Source organism: Phaenicophaeus curvirostris, chromosome 16 (assembly GCF_032191515.1).
Source record: "Phaenicophaeus curvirostris isolate KB17595 chromosome 16, BPBGC_Pcur_1.0, whole genome shotgun sequence".
In the NCBI taxonomy this organism is placed as follows: domain Eukaryota; kingdom Metazoa; phylum Chordata; class Aves; order Cuculiformes; family Cuculidae; genus Phaenicophaeus; species Phaenicophaeus curvirostris.
Window position 1 is genome coordinate 1,049,536 of NC_091407.1, and position 25,115 is coordinate 1,074,650.

General features: G+C 40.1%; 1 protein-coding gene across 2 annotated transcripts; it reads right to left on the reverse strand.

Moving 5' to 3' along the window:
- Window positions 1–106: 106 nt before the first annotated feature.
- PDXDC1 (pyridoxal dependent decarboxylase domain containing 1) lies at window positions 107–24,542 on the reverse strand. Of its 2 annotated transcripts, XM_069870345.1 has the most exons (23): window positions 24,479–24,542; window positions 20,937–21,010; window positions 20,366–20,431; window positions 19,404–19,487; window positions 18,363–18,509; window positions 16,355–16,544; window positions 15,598–15,666; window positions 15,006–15,084; window positions 14,145–14,229; window positions 13,282–13,330; window positions 13,074–13,175; window positions 12,743–12,868; window positions 11,508–11,558; window positions 10,535–10,598; window positions 9,591–9,679; window positions 8,789–8,894; window positions 7,587–7,758; window positions 6,847–6,965; window positions 5,929–6,050; window positions 4,185–4,277; window positions 3,998–4,094; window positions 2,780–2,884; window positions 107–1,963 (listed from the first exon to the last, which is right to left on the reverse strand). In XM_069870345.1, the coding sequence occupies exons 1-23, from the start codon at window positions 24,497–24,499 to the stop codon at window positions 1,704–1,706; spliced, it is 2,370 nt and encodes a 789-aa protein (XP_069726446.1). In that variant the 5' UTR covers window positions 24,500–24,542; the 3' UTR covers window positions 107–1,703. The 2 variants fall into 2 exon arrangements, with proteins under 2 accessions (XP_069726446.1, XP_069726447.1); XM_069870346.1 differs by lacking the exon at window positions 24,479–24,542 and having other exon boundaries at window positions 20,366–20,426; window positions 20,931–20,954.
- Between the last annotated feature and the right edge of the window lie 573 nt (window positions 24,543–25,115).

Here is a 25,115-nt window from a genome sequence, read left to right on the forward strand (position 1 = left end):
TCTGCACTTTAGAAAGTGATTTTCCACACAGAGCAAAGGCAGCTGCGGTTAAACCTTACTGAAATGCAGGGATGCGTCTTTCAACAATAACTGAATTCAAGAGTAGTAATTTGAAGAATCTTTATTGAAACAGTTGGATCGTATCTAAAGAATGAAGCTCATTCCAACAAAACCACTGCTGTAACACTTCCATATATAAAACCCTTAAAAATTAATCCTCGTGCTGATAACTTTATCCCGAACATATTACCGTTACCTATTCATTGCACCAGAGAAGCCCATAAGGAAGACCAACTTCATTGGTTTTGCACTTTAGAAAAATTGCACTCTGATTTACATATATTACCCCAACAGCAAAATTAACCTTGTCCGTGGCTCCCCAGGAGCTACAAGCTGGAAATCTAATCAGGTGACAGTCCAATTCCACAGCCCAGGTTTTTCAGATTCTCACAGTCCATCCTGCTCCCACTGCAGCCGCTCCCGACTCCATTTATACCTTTTAGAGGGAGAAAAAAGCCCAATCACAACTCACGTGACCAAACTGCAGAACTTGTAGCCAGGTGTATGGGGATGGGATGGTTTTGCTCCAGCTCCGACACCCTGGGGAAAGCACATTTTTCCAAAGATTTCCTTTCCGCAAGAGGACCTGGAAATTTGCAGCAAAGTGAGTAAGATAATTTGGGAACAGGAGAAAACTTCTCCACCTTCACTTTTGATTGATCCAAAGCTTTGCTTGGCACACAGTAATCCTTGACGGGATGAAGTTTTGCTGTAGTGCAAATAACCCAGAGCGCTTCTCGGCGTCTGTACAATTCCTTCCATGGGGAGGTTACTGTCGTTCAAAATGAAGTGTTGAAACCATCACCAGTGTATTGGGTTCTTCAAGCTTTACTTACAACTACCTTTAAAAATACACAACAGAAAGGACGCCAGTTACACCACATAAATGTGTGGGATAGTGTTTGGTTCAAAGGGCGTGCAAAGGAAAACCATGGAGCTCGGGCAGTTCCCGGGGCAGCAGCAAGAAGCCGGTCAGGCATGCAGAGGCAACTGCTCCAAGTCTTTCTACAAGGCTTAAAACTCAGTAACGTGGTCCCCTCCTGCACCTCGGGCCGCAGCCCAGCGTGCCGGGTTGTACAAAGCAGGACAAGTGGTGACAACAACGTGCGGTTCTGTGACTCTTGGATCTGGGGGCACCACCCAGCGGTCTGGCAATTATTCTTCTGAGGGGTGAGAAAAGAAGCAAAACAGAGCTCAGGTGACTGTAGGAGAGGCTGAACTGAATTTTAAATATTAAAAGTGAACGATTGGCAGCTGATTTTTTGAAGTGTATTAGTAGAAGATCATTTTACAATTATTGGGTGCAACTGTTGTTAATCATGTGTATTGCTGATTGGTTTGTTAACTATTATCATGCTTAGATTCCTAGAGGAAGGATAACTGCCAATTGTTTTCACAAATGTTTATGAGCAGTGGGTGACAGTGACATGTAGAGGATTAAAGCAACTGTAACAAGTGTACGATAAGACAAATCTCTGTCCCGTGGGTGGGAATTTCTATTTGTGCAAACTCCCAGTTAATAAGTTACAGTAGTTATTACTGTACGAGTGTGTGGCACTGTTCACATTTTAAATGCATCATTAACACCCTGCCCCCCAGGGCACAGGCTTTCTCTGCAAAGTCTGGAATCCATGCTCTGGATTTTATCTCCGACTTTCTTGTTCCTCTGCCTTGGCGCAGTCACTTGGCGATTTGTCACTCTGAATGTCCTCTGTGCCCAGCGTTGCTGCCTGTGCCACCTCCTGCTCCTCTGTTTTTTTCATCTCCAAAGGTCCTTGCTCGTGGCCAGGAGACAGCACTGGGGGTCTCTGATCCATCTTCTCCAGGTCCTCACAGTGGCTGATGGAGCTGGTCTCACTGAACGCATCAGAGCTTCTTAGAGACCTTTTAAAAGCTTTCTGTCCTGTGAAGCAGTGGGAGGAGGGTGTCAGTGCAGGCAGCACGTGCAAAATGGGGGATGCACAAGGGAAGGCTCAACGAAAGTACCTCAGTTTTCCAGCTGCAAGGAAGTAAGATTTTATTTGGGTGCTAAATTGCACCGCACACAGAGGTGTTCCTGTGGTTGCCAATATGTATGCAGGGCAACTGCACCAGTATTTTTATCCTGTGTGAGCAGAGACTTAAAATGCAGCTGAAAAATCCGTGGCCTACATGCACAGTGAAGTCATTTGAGGGTAGAAACTTGTTGGAAGTCAACCAGCTCAAAAGGTGAGTTAAAACAATGGTTTTCCTGCCAGTCAGATCAACATCAGTTACGAATACACCTACACAGAAAGTGCTTAGAGGTTTAATAGAGCTTCACCTTAGAATGACTTTGTCCACAAAATACTAGGTAGCAACAGAAATGCAGTTGTTGAAATACAAGATTATACGTTAGTTGTGCTTTTATTTCAAATAAAGCTTCAGGCTTGTTTGCCTGCTCATATTGAAAACTCAGTAATGCCATCATAGTCCAGAGGAAGATTCCAGACTTCAGAGACTGTTGTCAGTTAACAGAACCCCAACCTCCTGTAATCCCAGGAACAATTCTTGGGGAGAAAACAGGTGGGGCTGGTGTTCCATGCCATGTTTAAATTAAGGTTTTTAAGACACTCAGAAGATAATATCTGGAACTAGAGCTCACAAAAGATGGAAAATGATGCCAGCCTTCCTGTGTCACAGCAATTCGGCTGGCAGGATGTTTTAGTAATTTTTCAAAATAAAAGATGTAGGAACTTACCAGGAAGTCTTTGCTTCGCAGCGCTCGAAGTAGGAGTTGGTGGTGGAGTAGTGCCTATTCCTTGTGCTTTTGATACGTATGTAGATTCTGTGGATTCTAGAGAGCCTGCAGATTAAAAGTAGTTTCAAGCTGAATATAGCACACAGATAAGTTTTCTGTTCATCTGTATTTATAAGATACATCACAATCCTATTTTTACTGCACGTTTCTGAAACTGCATGTGCTGGGTGGAGCTGGAACTGCCACTTGAGGGCACTGGCTTTGAGTACCAGGGGACACCACTGGTAAGACTTAAAGTCTCCCCTTACTTCACAACAGCACTACACCCAGTGTTCCTTTCCCCCTGCTCCACTGGGCACTCAACGCACTCCCAGCTGCAAGCAACCGAGCAGCCCTGGAAGCTGCAGCAAGCTACGAGGGGGCTGAGTGTTCCTAAGGAAGCTTTGCTCGTCTCTGCCGTAAGAGCTTTCCAGTCAGTGCATCAAGAATCAGAAAGAAAGATCCCACACCCAGCAGAAAGCCTTCCTCGCTGTCTACAGAGTCGTTCTAGCTGCAACAGATGCTGTGCTGCTATTTTTACAGTGAAAATTAATAATTTCAGAAAGTATTATATTAGTGCATCAGTCTTAATAACGTAAAAACTACAGACACTTCTTTTCACATCACCAGACATCAATTACAAGTATTTGAGTAAAATAATAGTCTTTTACACTGTAAAATTCTATTAATTCCTGTCTCCCACAAAGCCCTGTCCACACTAGTCCTCAGCTGGCTGCAGCCTGTCCTTGTCACACACTGCATTATTATAGCACGCAAAGTCATCCTTTATCGAAGTGGCAATCGCCAGAGGAGCTCTCAAACCAGGATCTCTAAGACACCGAGTTCCAGTCGCACAGGGAACCCCTGGGACCTTATGCACCTATAAACACGGCATAAATGCCAAACGTTTGCAGCATATGTAGGCAAAAGTCACAGAAATAATTCCGCTATTAATAAATGCCAACATCTAAAATAACTTTTGAAATGTGACTCAGCATGCGAGAACAAAATGTTAACTGTACAAATGAGGTTACATCGTCTTACTGAGGGTTAACAGAACTAGTGAAGAGCACGTCACTGCTGGTCAGATCAGCACAACAAAGAGTACTGCGATTCTTGTATAAAAATGAAATCAGTTCGAATGACAGCGTAACACGGCTGAAGATGCGCTCATCCTACCTGCTGTTAAATTAAACGTTCTTCCCTTTGGAGAGGCTTGGAATGGAGAAAACCAGTTCAGCACGGAGCCTACTACAGGTATTTGTCGTAGCAGTCCCTGCGAAGCACACAATCAAACACTGGCTGCTGAGCAAGTTGTGCCAAGGTATTTCAAAGTTACTGAGATAAGTAATGTTTATGGTCTTACCTCTTCCAGAAGTCGTTCTTCATTTGCTTTCTGAAGCTGAAGTTGTGCTTCCTGTATCCCTTTTCTAACAACTTCAGTCATGTTTTCCAACAGCTAATAAAAATCAGAAATATTTTTTATATAAATCTACATATACAACGTGAACTTGACATTGTCTTTTTAGTTCAAGTTTTGAGAATGTAAGCATTACAGTCAGGTATTTTTCTAATTTAAGACAGTACTTGGCAATTACTATTTCATTGTGACTGTAAATTAAAGAATGTAGAGGCTGACTGTACAGTTTTTAGATGATATACCCAGAGAACAGAACATCATTTTAAACATGAATGGTACGTATTTTACTTAGAAATAAGCCTGTAACCCAAATTCTTCAGTGATCTGCTTAGCACATAAGTGCTGACTGGGAAGAATTCTTAGGATTTTAGAGTACATGGTGGTTCCTGTACACGCCCAGGACTTAAAGCAGCCTCACAGTAAGTGCCCAGGTACGTGTCAGTCTCGCTACAGGTTCCTTTTGTTTTTCAGCTTTAGTATACAACCGCCATTCTGGCCCCAGTGGCAGCCTGCGCCAGCACCAGCGCCGTCTGGCACTGCAAAGGGCGGGCAGCTCCCTGGGAGAGCTGAGGGCAAGGAATGAACAAACCAAGAGATCAAGAAACAGTCTCACAATTTTGTTACTCACAAAACAAATACTGATTTCCATAACACATTAGTACGGGGTTTAATATTGCACAAGGCCTCGAAGTCAGGCACTTCCTCCAAAATGCCACAGATTTGGGTTACTGTCAGTTAATAAAAACAAAGGGAAGTGGAAGATGCTCCTTCTCCCTGGGGAAGAGGTGAACCAGGACCTGACCACCCCAGAGTACAAGCAAGAACCGCTGTGCTTTCTGGTGCGGTAAAGATGTTTGACTTCAGCTTAGGTTCTGCCCCCCAGTGTGCTTACACAACTATCCTAAGGGCTTGCTAGTACTGACCTACTTTTTTTTTAAAGCTTACCTTTTGTATCAAAGAGCACTTATCTAAAAATAATGCCAGCGTCCTCCTCTCAGACTGGTTCTGCTTTGCAGCTTTGGATCAAGCAGTGTAAGGTCCTTCCACTACCACAGATTTACTGTGGCTGTTTCCAAGGGCTGCACCTTTCTGGGCCCTCAACTACTCTTTTTCCTCCCCCGAAGCTTCAGGGCCCATATTCTTAAATTTACTTCCTTATCCAACAACCGCAGCAACTACAACCAAAGTCCTTTACAGGCTAATCATCTTTCATCTCACCCTTGAAGCGGCACAGGGAGTCAAGAGCGGGCAAGGAAGGGTCCTGAAAACACTGCTAGAAAGAATTTTATTGCCAAAAATCAACATATTGCCAGAAGCAGAAATAGGCAAAGGATTTCTGAAGTTCTATTTATTTTTTAGATGAGGAAATGAAATGCCCAACAGTAGAGGAACAAAAGGACAGACAGTGATTTGTGATGAAGTTCATTTAGGAATTCTGCTTTAGAGAGCATTTCGAAAACTCTGATCAGGTAAATGCTTTTACAAAAAGGAGTTGCATCATCAGAATATCATAACCCTGTAACAAAAGTTCTCCTCATGTGGACAGATTATTACTTCCACAGTAATTAATACTGTTTGTTGCAGGCAAGTACAATTTGTACTTTCATAAAGAACAAAACCATGTCCTGAAGCCAATATGGAAGGGGAGAAAAAAGGGTTCTGAAATGCTCTGTGATTTATTAATACATACTCTTGAATTTTCTTCAATTTCTCTCCCTGTTGCCGCAATGGTTTCGACTAACTCTGACACATCCAGGTCCTCAGTTACCATCCCAATGTAAATGCAGTTCTTCTGCCCTCCAAATTCTGGACCTGTGGGCACAGGGAGAATCGAGATGTAGAAAAATGCATTCGGACAGCAGGTGCAACTCTCATGCTTGCTGGTCTGCAAATCTCAATGTGTACACACACACGTCACTAATCAAGGGCGATATCTGCAGAGGTATAAATTATGCAGACTAAAACAGTTCAGCCCTGTAGGTTTACAAAAACAGAAAACATCTAAAAAAGAAAAACAGTAGATATCTTATACAGCCATGGAGTTGTAAAATGAATATCAGTGCTGAATGTGTTCAAACTTGTTACTTTCTGCCATTTACAGACTACTCTGTTCCACGATTCCAGGGCACTTAGTTTTTGAAAGCTGATTAGAAAAAACATCAGAATTGAGTAAGCAAATTAATTTTATTTCAGCTATAATGTTGCACTATGTAAATGTGAAAATGCTGTTAATTATCATGAAAGTCATCTGAAGCTTTTGATCTGCATTTCACTAGCTACAGCACCAACTGAGAAGGCTCAGTTTACAAAGAGGAACACTACAGCTTTTATTCCTCCTGGCAAGGAAACTCTTTTGTTCTAATTGCTCCTAAATCACTTTTCATCGGTATTTCTGAGAACAGTGCATCCTGCTCACCCTGCTGAATGTTTACCAGCTGAAACAGGGGTGAGGACGAAACAAAGTTATAGATGTTCTACAATAACCATATACCCAGCAGTGTGATTGTGCAGTAAAAGGACCTCTGTACAAATGACCTATTGAACCATTATGACACATCCAGTAAAATTACTACTAACTTGAACAGAATATTTTAAATAGTGCAATTACCCAAAGAAAAAGTGAGATCAGACTCCAGTTCATTCAATTTTTTCAGAAGTTCTGTATTGATTTTTTCTAGTTCTTTTTCTTGTTTGTCATCATTCTTCCCATCACTGTGATAGTTGTATCTTCAAACCAAGCCAGAAAAGAGTAATTACACTTTACAGTGCACACAAAAATACATAGACACTTAGTATGTTTCTACAGATTTCTGTATTTTACAAACCAAAAACCTCAACAGTAGACAGTTTATTTACAAGCATTTCCAATCAGTGATTTTGGGGTGGGGAAAGGTTGCTGCTGCAAGCTTAACTGAACACAACAGATTTTTAGGTCATACGTTGGTTATACTCCCAATTGCTTTGACTACACAGCATTCTTCCCAGCAGACAGTACCCGACACTTGAAGGGTTCTATTCAATGTATCAGTGAATCCCATTACAGATAAAAATCTGAAGGATGCACTTGCATGTTACATTTCCATCTAACAGATCTACATACTGCCTCCAAGATCAGAACTGTTACCCTAATTTTGGTCTTCAGGTTTTCTTAAAAAAAAAATAAATCTCAAAGTAAGCAACATTAAAAAGGTATTTTATAAAAAAACCACTCAAAAGCTTCAACTGGCTGCAAAGTACTACTAATCAGTAGACAGTACATACAAATCACCACTAAAGAGGTCACATATTCCTTTCTGTTAACGGGCAGTCTACCAAAATACGTAATGAAGAAAATACTGAAAAGTTTACCTTACAACACCTAATCCCGGCCAGCCGAGATCTTCAACATACAGCAGGCCTACTGTTCTTCTCACTTCTTGCTCAAATTCCTCTCTCAGTTGCAGTGTACTTGTCAATACAGGTATCTTCAATTTTAAGCAGTCTACTAACTGATCAACATCTTGTATTTCAGTTCCTAAAACTAAAGAGCTGATGTGTTAGTGTGTGATAAAAATAAATGGACAGATGTCTGTATTAGATCAGTAAACCATGAGGAAGCTGCTCTAAGTCAATCATTAACACGATTTACACAGAATACTGAAGCATCTTGATCTATATTACAGTTTTTTCTTCAGTTATATAGCCATCAAAATGCAGAGTGCTAAATTTCATTAAAATGAGCTAATAAAAAGGATTTTCTGATATTACCATCTAATGACAATACTCTTTTGTTACATAAGAAGCTGGTATCAGATGAATTCCTCCACCCCTAGCCAATGGATAATGAACTGACTTCCGTGGTGTTTAAAAAAAAAAATCACCACAGCATCACCAAGTAATTTTATTCTAAAACCTACTTCTCAGTGCACACCAGGATCCTCTCACATCAGCGTCAATTGTTTTCACAGCCTAAGCTATTCACCCCACACAAACTAAAAGAAGACACCATGCATCACCTTAAGCCCTGCAAGTTGCTCCGTGTCTGCCGAGTTTGAACAATGTCTGTATCCCGTGCTGGCTTGCACATGAAATTTAAGACACTTGCCAAAACAAGTTTTAAATACTTTCTCCCTCCTACATCAGTAATTCTAGGACAACTAGAGGTTTAGTAACTAACTCTTCCAGTTAAGTAGTTACATTTTGATGCAAGCACCATTTCAATGTTAAGCAGCAGAGCAAAGGAAAGGTAGGGATGATTTATCTTTAATATTTCCTTCATAACTGTCAGAAACAAAGAGCTGCTCCCCTTGCTTTTCCTAATGAATTTAAAACTCTTTCTCTGCAGAGGTCACGAGGCAATGTCACATGCAACAGCTGCAGCACCTCTAATGCCCTCACTGCCAAGGCACAACAAAATGATAAAGCTGAGATATTTTGTTTATAAAACAAATCCTTGCCACAGAATATACTAAAGAGTTTCTTGAACGTACCTGCTTTTACACCAGGATATTGTTCTAAAACTCTGTAGCAAATTACAGTTTTTACAAGTGGCTGAATTAAGTGAATGTTACCTGCAGAAGTCATCAGTGGGCTAAAACGCACACACGTGCCTTCATCTTCCAGTTCTACCACATCGACTCCACTGGCAGGAACCAGCTGTGCCAGCTGCTCTCCCAGCTGAGGGGACAGGGCACAGTTACAGGAAAGTACAGAGCATGATCTCCCGCAGTCACTGACTCAGGCTAGGTTCTTCCCACGGTGGGGAAGAACTACATGCTAACCACAGTTTTCTGTGTTTCTCAAAATCACTTCTTATAACAAAATACTTTAGCTTGGTGGTGATAGGACAAAGTTGGACATACACGTAAAGCTACAAGTGTTACAAGTCAGAAATTTCTGCAAGATTATCACCAAATATGCCATGATTACTATGCAATTGATCCAAAATAGTCAACGTGCTCAGCTCTCTGAAAGAACAGCTTTCTAGAATTAATTCTGGTAAGATCTGGAAAAGAAGGACTGCCAGTTCATGAATACACAGACACTGTCAATGAAGTATCTAGATGATTCATGAGTTCTAAAGTTTTCGCATATTCCCACAAGACCAAGTTAAAAAATCCACTACCAAAAGTTTAAGATGCAGTAATAATTTCAGTTGTAATCATGTGGAATAATCAGACAACATGAAAGCAACTTTGCTTCAGGGCAAATTCATCTTTGTAATTGAAAATGCCCACTGGATTTTGCAGAGGTTCTCAGACCAAGAACCACTCTCACACTAATCTGTCAATGGTTTCATGGTTACTTATGAACCCCTGGAAACATTCTGCTGTCACTTCTTTTTGCCTTAAAAGAAAAAGCATCCATTCTTACCCACTGATTGAAAGTATCATAAATGTGTCTTTCGCTGATTATTATGGGGTGCTGAATGGTTGAGGCCTGTGCAGCATGTGAGGTTTGATCTGAATCCAAAGATATAAGAATCACAGAAGTGGATTTTTATTTATTTAATTAAACAAAAGTCAACCTAAAATTTAGATAAGAGACAGTTACAATTCCTAGGCAGTGTAACACAACTACATGATGTACTGGACCTCAAGGAGACTAACAAGGACTTTTTATTTAAAGGCAGGTTGAACATGACAAAACTCATAACAAAACTACAATGTTTCCTAGTACTCTTTTGCCTCATCCCAGCTGGACATTTCCCTCAGTGTGTACACATACCAACAGCACAACATCCTCTGTTGTAACTGACAGGACAAAAATCCTTCTTGGAGAACACATCTAAGCAAGGATGTTTTGCTCAGAGCCACCTGTGGTGTGGCTACTGTGCACCCGCAACAGTATTTCCAGAGTGCTCCTGATGCATTCTGCTATTTTAAAAACCATTGCGACAGCAAGTGAAATTAGTAAAACAGAAATGTAGTTCTTGAAGTTAGCCAGTAAAAGTTAAAAAGGAACAGGAACACTGAACCAAACCAAGGGAGATCCACCCCCGCTGGTACATTCAAACACAGTTCCCAGCTTATGGGACTTCCATCATCTGCCCTCAGGATCAAAATCATATGCAAATCTCTCCTCACTCAAGAAGGCAGAAATGAATTGTTATGATAATTTAAAACACTGCAGTCTACCTAAAAAAAGAAGCTATCACACGTATGGGTTCTACCACCAGCATTCAGAACCTTTCTTGCATGTTGTGCAAGAGAAGTGCACTACATAACATTTACCTCATCAAATTAATTTTACAAATTAGTAGCTTAAAAAAATATAGAGAGGTGCTTTTCGGTTTTGTTTTTAAATAAATCACATACCTCTGTGAGAATATTCCTGGAAGAACTTGAAAACCACCACTGGTGAACTCAGTTCATCTTCAACCTTAAGGAAAAAATAAAAAAAGACATATAATTCCATAGACTGCTGAGCAAAGCAGATAATTTTGGTTTGCTAGCAGTAACAATCTTTACATTATCTCAGTATTAGGAATATGAGCAAACATATCTCTAAACACATGAAAGTAAATCAATATTCACTTAAAGCAGAAATGTATTGATTCAAGGTATGCACAATTAAAATTTGGTCATTATAAAGCAAGAAACCTTAGTATGTTCATCTGCAAACAGACTGTACTAAACAGTTTCTTTAGCTCTAATACTCTTGGAAAAAACATTATTACAAAAATGGTTATTGTCACTCAGAATGATCCATGAATCACCCATTACCTCAGAAAACTAAGCTGAATATACTTTCTATACATATAGTGGCAACTAAAAGGGAGGTGGGGGGAGTAAAACCACCAAATCCAGTTGAACAGCTCACAGAAACTGAATTTGGAATGAACACATTGATGTAATTTCTAAAACTATTTCTGGTGTAAATACCTCAGCTGGGATAATTTCTGCACACAATTTCACAGCACTCAGAGTATCCTCTCAACATCAGGGCAAGATGCATCCAGAATGTATTAGAGAGACTTAAATGTATCCTGGGACAAATCCATGCTTTAAACAGAATTAAATCAACCTCTAAGAAAAAAATTTGATGTTGTTCCATCAGGTCTACTGAGTGCATTAGTACACAGCAATGGAATGAATGTATCTAGAGGTGTCACACAACCAAGCCACAGAATTTCCTTGAACACCAAAACTTAATTAGAAAGATACTAAACATGTTCAAAACAAAGGCTATGATTTAAGTAATACTTAATTTTTTTCATCAGGTAAATAATTTATCAATCATTTATCAAAGACTAAGTTAGGCAATTAAAGTATTAAATGTAGACCATACCGAAGTTTTAATGAAATCCAGATTTTTCAAGTTTTCCAGCAATCTTTGACTCTAAAAGACCGCAGCAGAGGGTAAACAAAAGAGACAAAAAAACACTTTCAGAAGTTGAAAATTTATTCTGAAAAATATTAAATGGTCACTACCATCATTTCTGTTTCTGAACAACCCCCTGCAATGCGTCAGAGATCCATCCAGTTCTCATTTGTAAACTCAGAATGTAAGGGGGAAAAAAATTTCTATTTTTTGTAAAACGCCAGCTACAAAGTGATTTTTATTAAAGTCTATTCATTGACAGAGTTCCAGAGACGTTACAACTCCGTTGACTAAAGCACAGCGTGTAACCAAACAGTTAATTTTCTCAAAGCTACCGAAGCAACTGTTATAATGGCTTTCCAAGTTAGTTTTATTAGAAAAGACATTCTTACATTGCGGCTTAAGACTATTAACTGACTATTATAAAAGCTAAGATCAACTTTAGATGCCACAAAATCTTAATGACTAATGATACTTTGTCACTTTCTTAGGTCTGCCATTTCCACTTTGTTGTTCTTCGAGTTTTCAGTAAGTGCTGTGCCTGAAGGAAAAATGTTTTGTATATAAACAATGCATTTTAACTAACACACTGTGCTGGACCTTAATGTTTACTAGGGTAAGGACCCAACTTCAGAAAGAGTGCACTTGCCACTGTCTCTGAAGAAATGTTTTGTTACTATTAAATCAATACAATGCCAAGTGTAGTAAGACAAAGTCTTTCTCTGAACAGCTTTCAAAAAATAGATAAAATAGGAAAGTGACAAAATAAAGGGAGAGATTGTTATTTTACTGTTTAGAAAGAACAAATGTTAAGTATTTCTCATTAAAGCCCCTAATAAAATACACAGCCTAACAGTAAAAGCACATACCTCCTCCCAACACTACCCTGTTTTTATAATTTATTTCTACCACCATCTGAACCAATTCACTACACTGTCAACAACTACAATATTTGTAGTTGATTCTTCAACAGTGCATAATTGAAAAGCTATTAATGGCAATTACAAAAACATTCCTAAGTGTAACTGTGCTCTGTGACAGCCACCTGGATATGCCTTGTGCTACTGTTGCTATCTGAACTTCCTGTTTTCTTGGAGACTCAAACTGTTAAATCCCCTGGTGAGGATTATTAAGAATAGTCTACAACACACACTCCAAGAAGCCAAGTATCCAAACCAGTGTGCAAACAAGCTGTTGCTTACGAGTTGCGAGGCATGCTTTATCCTCTCCACAATCCCATCGTGACCCAGGTACTGCAAGGAGAGCCACAAAGGCAGGGCACGGAGCTTCTCTACAGGCTGACTTGATGTCAGCCCAGCTGCCAAGGACTAAAGAAGAAAATACCAATAAATAAACCACTATTAACCTCCCTCTAATTATTCCATTTTTGCCAGCTTATGGCATGTGCCGCAGCTTAAACACGGGAGCTTTCACAAATTATAATTTAGATGCTTATGAAGAACACGACACTACACCATGATCAAAATTAAAGCCTCAAGATCTTGAGGATAATGACTAAGGGGTTAAACATACCAAGGACGGATCCTCGTGTCTGTAGAGTGTCACTGCAGGTACAGCCGGGAGACCCAGCCAGGAACCCAAAGTAAGAGTCATGCTGTCACATTTTGTAGCAGCCTGAAGTTTATACAATTAGCAGAATATAAGTCATATATCTTTTGATTAGGTCATAACCTTAAAATCTAGAGCACATTATTAAGTTTCTAGATAGAGTAAAACATACCAGCACAGAAGAGGAGACATAGCCCAAAGCCAAAGTTGCCAAATTCACTCTAGAAAAATAAAGTGGTATAAGCACATATTAAAAATGTATTAATAAACAGCATTTCAATCTTCAATTTAAATGTTCGCATTTATGTGTAAAGGGAAGTAATTTTTGTATTTTTCAATAACAATGCAGTAGATGTTGCTACTTGGTATTCCAAGATTGAAAACCCAGAATTAAAATTCCATTTCAATATAAAAATGTTTCAGTCCAACCTTTGGGGAAATCATCCCATAATTCAGAAGCGATTTGCTATCAGAAATAAATAGCATACAAATATGACATGATACAACGAAATATCAGGAGAAACAGACTACTCCAGGCTCAAAGAAAAATAATCTTAGAGCACTAGAGTCTTCATTACCATTATCTATGTTCTTGGAATTTCTTTTCCTCTTGGTTTAACCCTCCTCCCAGTTATGCTGCACACTGCACTTTCAGCACTCTTCCGAACAGCCTTCATTAAACCATCATCTCTTCCACACTCATTTCATTCTCAATAAACACTGCATAATGCCTCTCCTGACTTGTCCTATAAGGTCTTTTAATTCACATTCCAAGCTCTTCAAAGCAAGAGTAAATAAGATTGGTGTTTGAGTAAAAGCAACCACTAACCTATACTGAAATAATCACTTCAATTAATTATTCCTGTATATGTAAACCAATCTGTATCTTATACAGTGACAAAATTATAACCACATAAAATAGTTAATATGACAACAGTAAAGATGCTCCTATGGCCCTCTTCAAATTATATGCTGTCCATTAGCCAGACATTTTAGTGAATACAGTTATACAGAAGTAAATGTCAAGTTTCTTACCCTTCTACGTGGAGCCACATATTGTACTGCTCACAAAGTTCCTTCAGTCGGCCAAGTTTATCCGTGTGCCCAGCACCCGGTGTGCCTTTATTGAAAAAGAAAGAAGGCAATGACGAAGGATAAGCACGCAAATTAGGACTCCACATAAAAATAACTCTTGTACTATTGTCAAGAAAGTCATATAAGAGCAGGAAAGTGAATGTTTAAAAAGAGTCCACTACACGATGTTCTCATGTGGTTCATCACGACTTATGAGCAACTGGAATTCTAGACAAAAAAATAAAAATACTTGTTTTGCTTGTCAATTTTGTTGCAAATACTTAGAAAATCCTAGGCACTAAAAGACTCAGTAGCCTCAAATAAGAAATGCAGACGTTTTTAATGTGTACAAAGTATGACCTCATCTAAAGGTAACTAAGCCAAGATTAACATCTCAGATATTTTCCCCAAGTCCAAAGCAAGTAGTAATCAGCTCCCTCCTTCATTTGTACTTAAAACAAATTTTGCTTATAAGCGGTTCTGTTTAATTAACTACAAGAAAAATATAACCTTTAAAGCTAAAGTCAATGGCACATTCACAAAAAAAATTCTTGCGTTAGTGTGAAAAACTGATTTTCAACATTTTCACTCACTAAAATAAGATCTAGTCCTATTAATACATGAACTGACATAAGCAGAACTGCAGCAGTAAAATGCAACTTTAAAATAGTTTAAGATGCCTCTAGACAGATAATTATTGTGTAGTCATTAGAACACAGCTGTTTAAAAAATATATTTTTTGATTATATATATACATATAAAATATATACATATTCATGAAATAGTGTGCTTTTTTTTTTACTGTTTGCCTATACCACTTACCAGCATTGGCCACAAGCAACAAAGGCAGTTTTCCAGACTCAACATCATCTTTAATCAATCTGTCCAACAAAGCAACATCCTGTTATCAATAAGAAAAAGATATTCATTTATAAACATGTTTATCAAACACTATAGAACTGTTTCTGCTCATCTGGAAAAAAAGGATTGAGTGAAAACAGACAGCATTCTGAAGTTTTGGAAGACTAATTCTTAAAGTCTTCGCGGCTTGCAGATCCTTCTTCTCAAAGGCAAAATAACACAAACATCAGATTAAGAATTTTTAAAAAATACAACACAAATATACAACATAGATCGTAAATATACTTCCAACTACATGGATTCTAGAAATTGTGGACAAAAGGCACCTCACTATACGACTTTAAAAATATCTTGCAAACAACAAGACCAAGATACAAGCTGCTGGCATTCTAACAGATTTCAGTCTATGATTTATAGAGCTATAACAGAGGACTTAGAGGTTGAAAAAGTATGTTAATAAGCTTTTCCTACCAACTTATTTGACATTCATTAAATAAGGGTTTTCAATAAAACCACTCAAAAAATAGCGACCTCTTAAGGAAGACAAACTCACCATTTGATGCTGAGATCCAAACATAGTGTTACAAGGCACACGGCACATGCAAGAAAGGGGTAACCCTAGCTGTAATAAAAATGATAGAATTTCAACAACTGAGGCATACTCACTTTGTGTGTTCACAGAAATATATACAGTGACACAAAAAATAGTAAACATGACAATAAAAAGCTGGATATTACATTATGAAGTAAGTTTCTTGCCAGAACTTATAATCAAATTAATAGCAGAGAACAGAAAGCACAGGAGAAATTGAAAAAAAACCCACAACAATCAACTTTTGGTTAGCACATCAATTGTGTTCATTTTTTCTGATGAGATACCCATGCCATGCATAACAGCTTAAATTCAGTCCCCCTTTGCTTGGTCACTCCTGCACTTAATGCATCCTATAAGTCAATGCTTGCTTTGTGCCTGGGCTGCGTTCCACTGGAGGTTCACAGTCCCTCTACCGGTCCACTCCAGTTAGCCCAGTATGGACTCTGCTTCCTTTGTCTATGTTTTATTGTGTTGGAACTCACAATTTATAAAGCAGTATGAACACACTGTATAACCTTTTTGTGTTACTGGCTTGCAGATATTTGGCTGGCTTCACTCCCTTCCACTCCCACCCCCATTCTGTTGCTGTTCAATCACGTTGCTACTGTTTCTACCATTAGGAAAAATAAGGAAGTTTTCAAAACCAAAGTTATGCTTTTCCTAAAATCACCTCTGAGGCCATTCCTCAGGTAAAGCCCCAACTGATTCCCTTTACCTGATTGCAGAGAGCTTGGCCCAAGCCTGTTCTAGCTGCGGAACTAATGTATATGACAGGCTGCCTCGTATACAGCACGTTAAATCCTTCTACTGTATAATCTTCATAGCGTGTGTGAATAACAAGTCGACAGATTTTTAGGAGACCTTCACGATCATCTTCATGATAATAAGCTGATCCATTTTCATACCTGCAAGAAAAGCCGAGTAGATACCATCAACAAAACCAACAACCAGTTCAGTGACTAAAATAACACTGACCAGCAAAAGAGCTCAACAAGAGGACAAAGAAGATAGATTAAAAAAGCCTCTTTTTTCCCCAGGATGAAGTAGAGTAGAAGGAAACTTTGATGAGACAGGCTGAGATTAACAATGAGGCAATCTTTATACATATTTTCATTTAGACTCAGAGACAATGTTAGAAAGAAAAAACTGCTAGGTTCCTAAGGATTTCCTTTACAGAGTATAAACCTTGCTTACTGAGAGCAGAGCAGAGGAGGAAACGCACTAAAGGCTTCATCTGAGTTTAATATGTACGTAAACTCTAGAGTGCAAATTTTAATGAGACTACAACCCAACATTCTTTAAGTTGTTAGTAAAACTGGAATCAAACACATGAAAAAGTAAATGGCCAGAAACCTGCAAATTTTGCTATGAAATTACAAATTGTTATTTCGTAATATTCCAAATTACTGATTACTTTTTTAACCCTTCTAAGAATCAAACTCGGATCAGCAGCACATTAACACTTATAGTAAAGAAACAGGAGCAAAGTAACGGAGAAGAGATGAGTCCAGAATGACCCACATGCAAGCATTTACCTTTACACAACAGTTCTGTGATCTAACATGGGCAAAGGGAAATTCCCCTGGTGTTGCTCATAGCCACAGAAAACGTCAACAACTATTAGCAGTTAGTTCACAGCACATTATTTGTTCAGGGCTTTTGTTTGGGGATCACAGTCTAATAGATACACACCATCACTAACAAAATCACAATGATACTGTATAGTTGAAAACAAAAATTTGGTTTTGTTAGCCATGGCATTTAGAAGCATTTGTCAAAAATAGCTGGATTACCCACACTTCTCAAATCTCATCACTGCACAAGGTTTTAACATCTTTAAGTCAAAGACAGATAAAGATAATAACAAAAATTATAAAATAATTCTGATAGACGTGAGCCTGTCAACATAAGACAAATCCTTCGTAACGCTAAGAACAATCCTTCGTAATGCTAAGAACAATCCTTCGTAACGCTAAGAACTAAATTTGGGTTAACTTCAGTTAGACTTTTACTGTTTCATCTTGCACTGCGCTAAGAAAAAAAAAAGAAACATATTCTCCTCAGTAGCACTGGCAACATTTTCTGAAAGATAACAGTATCATGAGAGGGAGAAAGTGGGGATGTTTTTGCTTCAGGAAGAAAAAAGGGAATTTCTAATCAGTGAATCCTCCCCCACTCCAGCACCCCCACACTGTTGATTTCCATTCTTCTCTCATGGAACAGCTTAAGATATCTACACTACATTATGAAACAGGCATTTATGAAAGATTTTACTGTACTGTAAATTTCAGTAGTGCCACCTACCATACCAGGAAAAATAAACCAGATCCAGGAAGACCAAAGGAGAAGTTAACTGGAAACATCTTTTAAAAATATTAAGTACCCCACACCTCAGCATCAAAGCATAAGCCTCAAGAAACAAGACTTTAGCTAAATGTTGGAGCAACTGTATGCCTGTAACTGGTCTTTGGCCCTTAACACCACTATAGAGATCTTATAAGAGGACATTTATGGCAAACATGTCACTAGTAAGTTCCTGCCATCCAACAAGAAGTCTTCCCCCCCTTTTTTTCTTCCTTCAATGATGTGATGTGTTTCAGACCTTCCAAAGAATATCTGTAAGCTTGAGGCACAGTGCTTTCTTCTGTTGACATCCCCAGTCCAGTCACACATTTTAAACTATTACCACCACCCAGACATATGTAAGTTATTCAGTGACTCACCTGAAAAGCCTGCAGAGCCAGAGAGTAGTATCAGAAAGGATCCTTGTCGTGAGTTTTCTCAGCCTTTCCCTGTCCAGCACGGATATATAAGCAGCCAAGCTATGTCCCAGTAGAGCCATGTGACCCTGTTCACCAACATTTTGAAGTCTGCAAGACAGAACAGAGTAATTGTCAGCTAAATACAAGTTGTGGCTGTTAGAGTAATTTTAGGCTTGCGTGTTTTTACTGTAGAATGGCAGAATTTGTGGACTTGCAATTTTAAAGTGAAGCATAACACTGTCACCTTCCCACCACTGTGTATTATAGACTAAAGTGCCAGCGTAGACAAAGCACTTGCACTGCAATTGGCCAAGCTGCTTACAATAACACCTCAGCTTCTTTTTTAGCCAGCCCACCAGCATGAGTTGGAACTAAGCATCTCATCTGTGCTGGGATTTAAGTGCATTAAACACATACCTTTCTCTCCTCATGCAGAGAAAACTCAGAAGACTCATCAATAATATTACTGGAGGCATAGCTTTCATTAGTTTGTTAGTTTGTTGGGGTTTATTTTGATTTGTTGGGTTCTGTTTGGGTTTTTTTTTGGGGGGGGTTAATATTCAAACTGTTTTTCAAATGTTAGTTTTCAATAATCATCTGCAGATTAGTTAGTATTACTTCCATGTTACAGAAAAGTGGAAATTTTTTTTTCTTTAAAATCTACAGGGAGATGGTAACAAAAATTCTGGTATTCAAAGACTTATAAGACTTTCACACGTAAGACAATTTTCAGAAAGCAGGAACCAAAGTGAGCTGCCACATTAGAAACAATTGTCTTGCATAATTCGATTTAGTTATTAGTAATGAAAGCTCTGTAATTTTAAGAAATCCAAGCCTAATGGATTATTCTGGCTCACTGCTTTCTGTAAGTTGCCTTTAAAAAATTACATGGTTGCACGATATCTTTACACTTTAACACACTTATAGAACTTAAATATATAATAATCAGAACATAAGAAAATCAGGATATCTTCCATATACAACAAATCACATTGGCTTTACCGGTAGGCCTGTGAAGTTTCCTCTTCCTCCTCTCCATGCATTAGGTTCTGAACCAACTGAAGTATGCTCACCATATCCTGGCCACTAGTGCACCGGGGAGGGGAAAACAAAAACCACATCAGAAAAACCAAAAGATAAGTACCAGCATCTGACAAAGAGACTTGGGACATTGCATCGTGAGACAAGAAGACAACACTGCACTTTTACAGAATTATGAGTACAGCAACAAAACCAGTTCCTTGCTCTCAGAAAAGCAGATCAACTAGCACAAGGTTGCTGAATAACTTAATTCAAAACTCAATGACAGTATGACACTTGAATAAGTATGAATTCAGATTCATGGGAAAAATCTACTGAAATCTGAAAATTTGGAGGGGAAAGTTTGATAGAAACCATTTAATTGCTTATCGCTACACAGCAAAGTAAGGCAGTAACTAAGGATCCAAATTTGTTCTCACATGACCCAGTTTCAGCTCACAAACTCAGCACATCTCTTAAACCATTACCTACAAACATTAGCTTCTGGCACAAAAAAAATTGCATTAGACTTCTGACATGAAGCACTTTAACAAAGTAAAACTTAAAAGACCCACAACCCTTCAACTTGTATAACTCAACTAAAATTCACAGTAGTATAAGAACTTATACTCTTGAGCGTTTAAACTGCTTTTTATTTCATAGAAAAGCTAATTCAGTGTCTCCACTCAGCCCCAAATTTAGTTCATGTACACAAAAGACTCAAACAGATTTTACAGTATTTCCTGAAGTGCTAGCCTGGGCTCCTGCAGGATCCTCTTCCAAAGAGGCTACAGCCTATTTAAATCTTAGTTTTCAGATATACTGATCTTACCTGCCTTGTACACAAGAGCTCCGTATAGTTTTTTACAGCCTTTATAGGGTTTTTTTGTGTTTTACAGATTCTGAAAATAAAAGAGCATTACCCAGAAATTGTTGTTGCCTACCTGCCTTGGAGCGGTCCAGGAATATCCTTCCGCATATACTTCTTTTCATTTTCCTCCTCCACTTTTCTAAGTTAAAGACAAAAGAATAAACTATTTGTGGTTTATAACATCAAATGTGGTTGACACTGACTTGCAGAAATACACACTGACACGTTAGTAATTTATTTAACTGACAACAGTTTCATAAATAAATCAGGTAAGATCAACACAAAAATTCAGCTCACACAATTAAAAAAACCCCAAAATGCAGGAACCCTTTTAGTTCTTTAACAGAAGATGCACAAACTTACAGAAGAGTTACATGTATATAGGAATTAAGTCACTTCCATAGCAACAGGAAAAAAAGAAAATATCTAACAACTCTGAAAAAAACTCTGAATATTACAGAACATACATAAAAATCCCATCATTTGAGAAACAACAGTGATTTCTATAGGTGAAAGCTTCACAATGACAGTATGACCTTAAACTACTAGGAAAATCAGTTACTTGCTGCATAACATCAGTGATAACAACCCATCCCTTAGCACAAACGGCTACTGCTTTTGTAGTTGTTACTCCGTACACATACTTTTGATTGTCTTCTAGCATCTTCATTGCTTCATTCAGATTCTTTCCCATTTCTGCTAGAGTCGGGTCAACCATCTTTCAGGGAAAAAGACAGAAACTTTTAAGAAAAGACCAAAACACCTTCATCTTACTACTGTCCCCACAAAATCCTCAATAACAATTAATGCATCAGTAAGATTCTTTGTTGTGTATCCCTTGCTCTGCTTCCCAAATGTACTGTAGTCATCGACTCCACAAATCTAATGCCAACCTCTTTTCCAAAGGCTGGCCCACATGCCAAAGCCTCTCGCAGTTCCCCTCAATTGCTGCTGAGGTGTGTGGGGGGCTGGGCAAGGGGTGGGGGGCCGTTAGGAAAAAAAAATTCAAAACAAGTTTAATATTTAAACTTACACTGCCCACACTGCAGGAATATCATAGCTTGTCTACTACAGTATTTCAGACACAGTATTCCTAAAGGCTTGCAGATGCTTTCCATCATCACTGGTGGAAAAGCATGTAATTGTTGCATACACATAACACAGGCAAATACGTTTGCTCTGCAGGTGCAAATACAAAAGCAAATTTAATCATAGAACACAGTGGGATTAATTTACATAAGGGTTTTACACTGTTTTCACCCAGAGGACTGATCAAAAAACAAAACTAAAAAAAAAGTTGAGAGTCACCATATGTTCCAACAGTATTTTTATCAAAATATTTAGAAATTTAACTCATATTATAGGAAGTGGTAGGTGGCTGAAAGAAAGGGCAAGGAGATAGGAAGCAGAAGCCTATCTACTTATTTTAAGCAGCAATAAAATAGGTGTGGCAAAGTTTTAACAACAAAGCACTCAGTTAAGAAAGGTTTCTGAACACACTTTAACAACGTGCCATCATAAAGTACATTGCTTTAGTTTAGTCTGTAAATATGTATAAATATGCGTGTGATCAAGTGTGTATAAAGTCCACCCAGTAACAATCAAGAGTACTTTTTTCATGTTCTTGAACTGGTTTTAGGAATACCTCGTGAACCACAGGACAACAAACTTACTGAGAGGGTTAAAACACCTACATTAGACATTATATTAGCCTTAGTTTCTGCACTCAGGCCTTCCCCTGGTATCATAGGATCTGACTCTGATCAATCTCAGGCAATCCTTTGACCAGGTGGGTTACAAGACATGCAATGTTCTTTCAAGCTCTAAGGAAGCACCAGCCACAGCTTCTTCCTTTGAGGCATCCATTCAGCAATCTGGCACCTCCTGCCTCCTTAAAGCCCTCCAAACATCCTGACACTCACTGGCCTGCTTTATTGTTTGTTGCCTTCAAAATTTATTAATTCAATTCACTAAGGTTAACTTGCAATAGGTTTGACTTCTGGTTACTTCCCTGTTACTCTTCGTTAAACTCTTTGAATTGCAAGCTGTTTCTGGTTTTATAGGGAGTATGTTAACCCTTGAGCTCACTTAGCAACATCACACACCTTGCGTTTCAGACTGTACTCCTAATGTAAGAGAGAGATGATTTTTTAAACAGTCTGCACAAACTATAGTGTGTGCCAAGAAACTCATAGGTGTGGCTTGTTACATATTTCCTGAGAAGTTTTATTCTTTTCCCCACTACATCACTGCTTGCTTAGAAGAAAGTTTTACCTGGTAAATTAATCTCAAACTGTATTAGTGTTCCTCAGCCACAAGAACAATGTCTTTATTCTTCAGACCACAAAAGGTTTTAGACAACAAACAAAAAAAGCAGCTACTTATGACTGTGAGGCTCGAATGAAAATGGCACTGTATGACCACAAAGCGTGCTATAGATATTTGCTCTTTTAATCTTTATCACTTCCCTGACGTGCAGCAGGATCTGCATGTAGGTCCAGTGTCACGAGTTTTCCGTAAAGTTACCAGGATGTTGTGGTAATTAATGCAGTAATAAAAGATAAAATCAGAGGCTAAGTGAGAAGCCAGAGTATTTTTTTCATGTTTAGGGAAGACACTGCTCTAGACACAGCAAGAAATTACAAGAATTTGCCCTATTTTACCATGGACAAAGTCACCTAACTTGAAACTTGAAATGCTGAAATCCTTCAGAAGACTGGTCACTTTATCAAAATGTAAATAGGGAAAACAAAAATAAAAAAGACACAGATCTGTTAGCCAAACTAGTGGAACTTAACACAGGCTTCCAGAAGAACTGAAATTTGAAGTTCACCCCCAGAAAGTTTTCTAGATTTTCATGTTTGCATAGTGGTCATCATAAGGAGTTATAGAAACTAGTCAAACAAAGTTTATATGAACTTTGTCAGTACTACAGGACAATCACTTGCCCAGTACAAATGCGCCGCCTTCTTTAAAAAAACTGCATATTGTACCATTCTTCTGCTTCCATCTAGTTGATATATACCGTATTCCAAACTAATATACTCAATTAAGTTTGATTTAAGTAACTAAACTTGTCAGAACAAGCTTCAGTCATTGTAACTTTGGTCAGCACTAGTAAAGAACTTCAGCTTTCAAAGGCTACCAAATACTCCTTAATGCTGTATTCTTCACAGACTGGGACTTACTGAACCATTTTGCTACCAACTCATTTATGACACAGAATCATAGAAAAGTTTGGGCTGGAAGGGATCTTAAACATTATCCGGTTCCACCGGGCAGGGACACCCCCACAGCCCAGGCCGCCCCAGGGCCCCCAGCCCGGCCTCGGGCACCCCCAGGGCCGGGGCAGCCGCGGCTAACCTGGGCCAGGGCCTCACCGCCCTCACGGGGAGGGAATTCCCCCTTATGGCCAGTCTAAATCCGCCCCTCTCCAGTTTATCCCCATCGCCCCCAGTCCTATCCCCACGAGCCTTTGTGAACAGCCCCTCCCCAGCTTTCTAGTAGCCCCTTTCAGGTGCTGGAAGGTCGCTATCAGGTCTCCTTAGAGCCTTCTCCAGGCTGAACAAGCCCAACTCCCTCAGCCTGTCCTGGTACGGGACGTTCTCCAGCCCTCGCATCATCCTTGTCGTCTCCTCCGGACCTGTTCCAACAGCTCCATCTCCTCCTTACGTTGAGGATTCCAGAACTCAAGACACTAGTCCAGATGAGGCCTCAAAAGCTCATAAAGATATTTCCCGCATTCCCTTACTATTCATTTTACTACAGCCACTCAAACTTCTCTAGCCAACTCCACAGGTAACACAGAACTGAGCAAGCCGTGTACCGCGAACGAGGCGCGAGGGAAGGACGCGAGCACAGCGAGTACACCCGGCTTGAGCCCGCAGCGCCCCGAGACCCTGAGGAGCGGGGCTGGACCGACTCACAGCGCCAGAGGGACACGGCAAACGCCGTGCGGGAGGGACAGACACGGGGCTGCCAGACTGCTCCGGCGTGAAACGAGAGGGAGGGAAGGAGGTCAGGCAGCGTTCTCCCTCCGGTCCTGCTCGAAGGCGAACGCCCCCAGGAAACAAGCTCCATCTCCTCTTTAAGAAAACCAACAAAACCCGTCCCTGCAGCGGCCCCCGGTGTCTCCCCGCAGGCCCGGGGCGGGGAGCCGCCGCCGCGCCGGCCCGCGGCCCCTCACCTTCTCCAGGGAGGCGTCCATGGCGGGGCCGCCCCGGCTCCACGCTGGCAGCGCTGACGAGGCCGCGGCGCGACGGGCGGGGCCGCGCTCACCTCGGCAACGGCGCAGGCCCACGCTGACACCCCCCCCCCCAGCTCCGGGTGAGTGGAACAGTCCCGGCTGAGCGGAACGGCCCCGGCTGAGTGGAACACTCCCGCGCGGGGGGGGGGAGCGCTGGAGCATGCGCACTGAGGGCGGCCAACGTGTCACGGGTTCGAATCCCCGCCGCGGCGGGTCGGGGGGCCTGCGTGGCGCCGGCCCTTACAAACCCCTCGGCTGCCACCGCGCTGTCATCAGCTCGGTCTGTCGGGGCTCGTTGCGGTGGCGCCGAAACCCGCCCTCCCAGGGCACAGCCCCGAGGAACGGGCCTGCCAGGCTGCGGTTATTTCCTGGTCCCTACGTCTCTTCCTTTTAGCGCCATTTACTACGATGATGCATGGAGCCCTGTGATGCTCTGCTGTCATAAATCATAGAATCGCTAGGTTGGAAACGACCTCTTGGATCATCGAGTCCAACCATTCCTTTCTGCCGCTAAACCATGTCCCTGAGCATCTTGTATACCCATCTTCTAAACCCCTCCAGGGATGGTGACTGCACC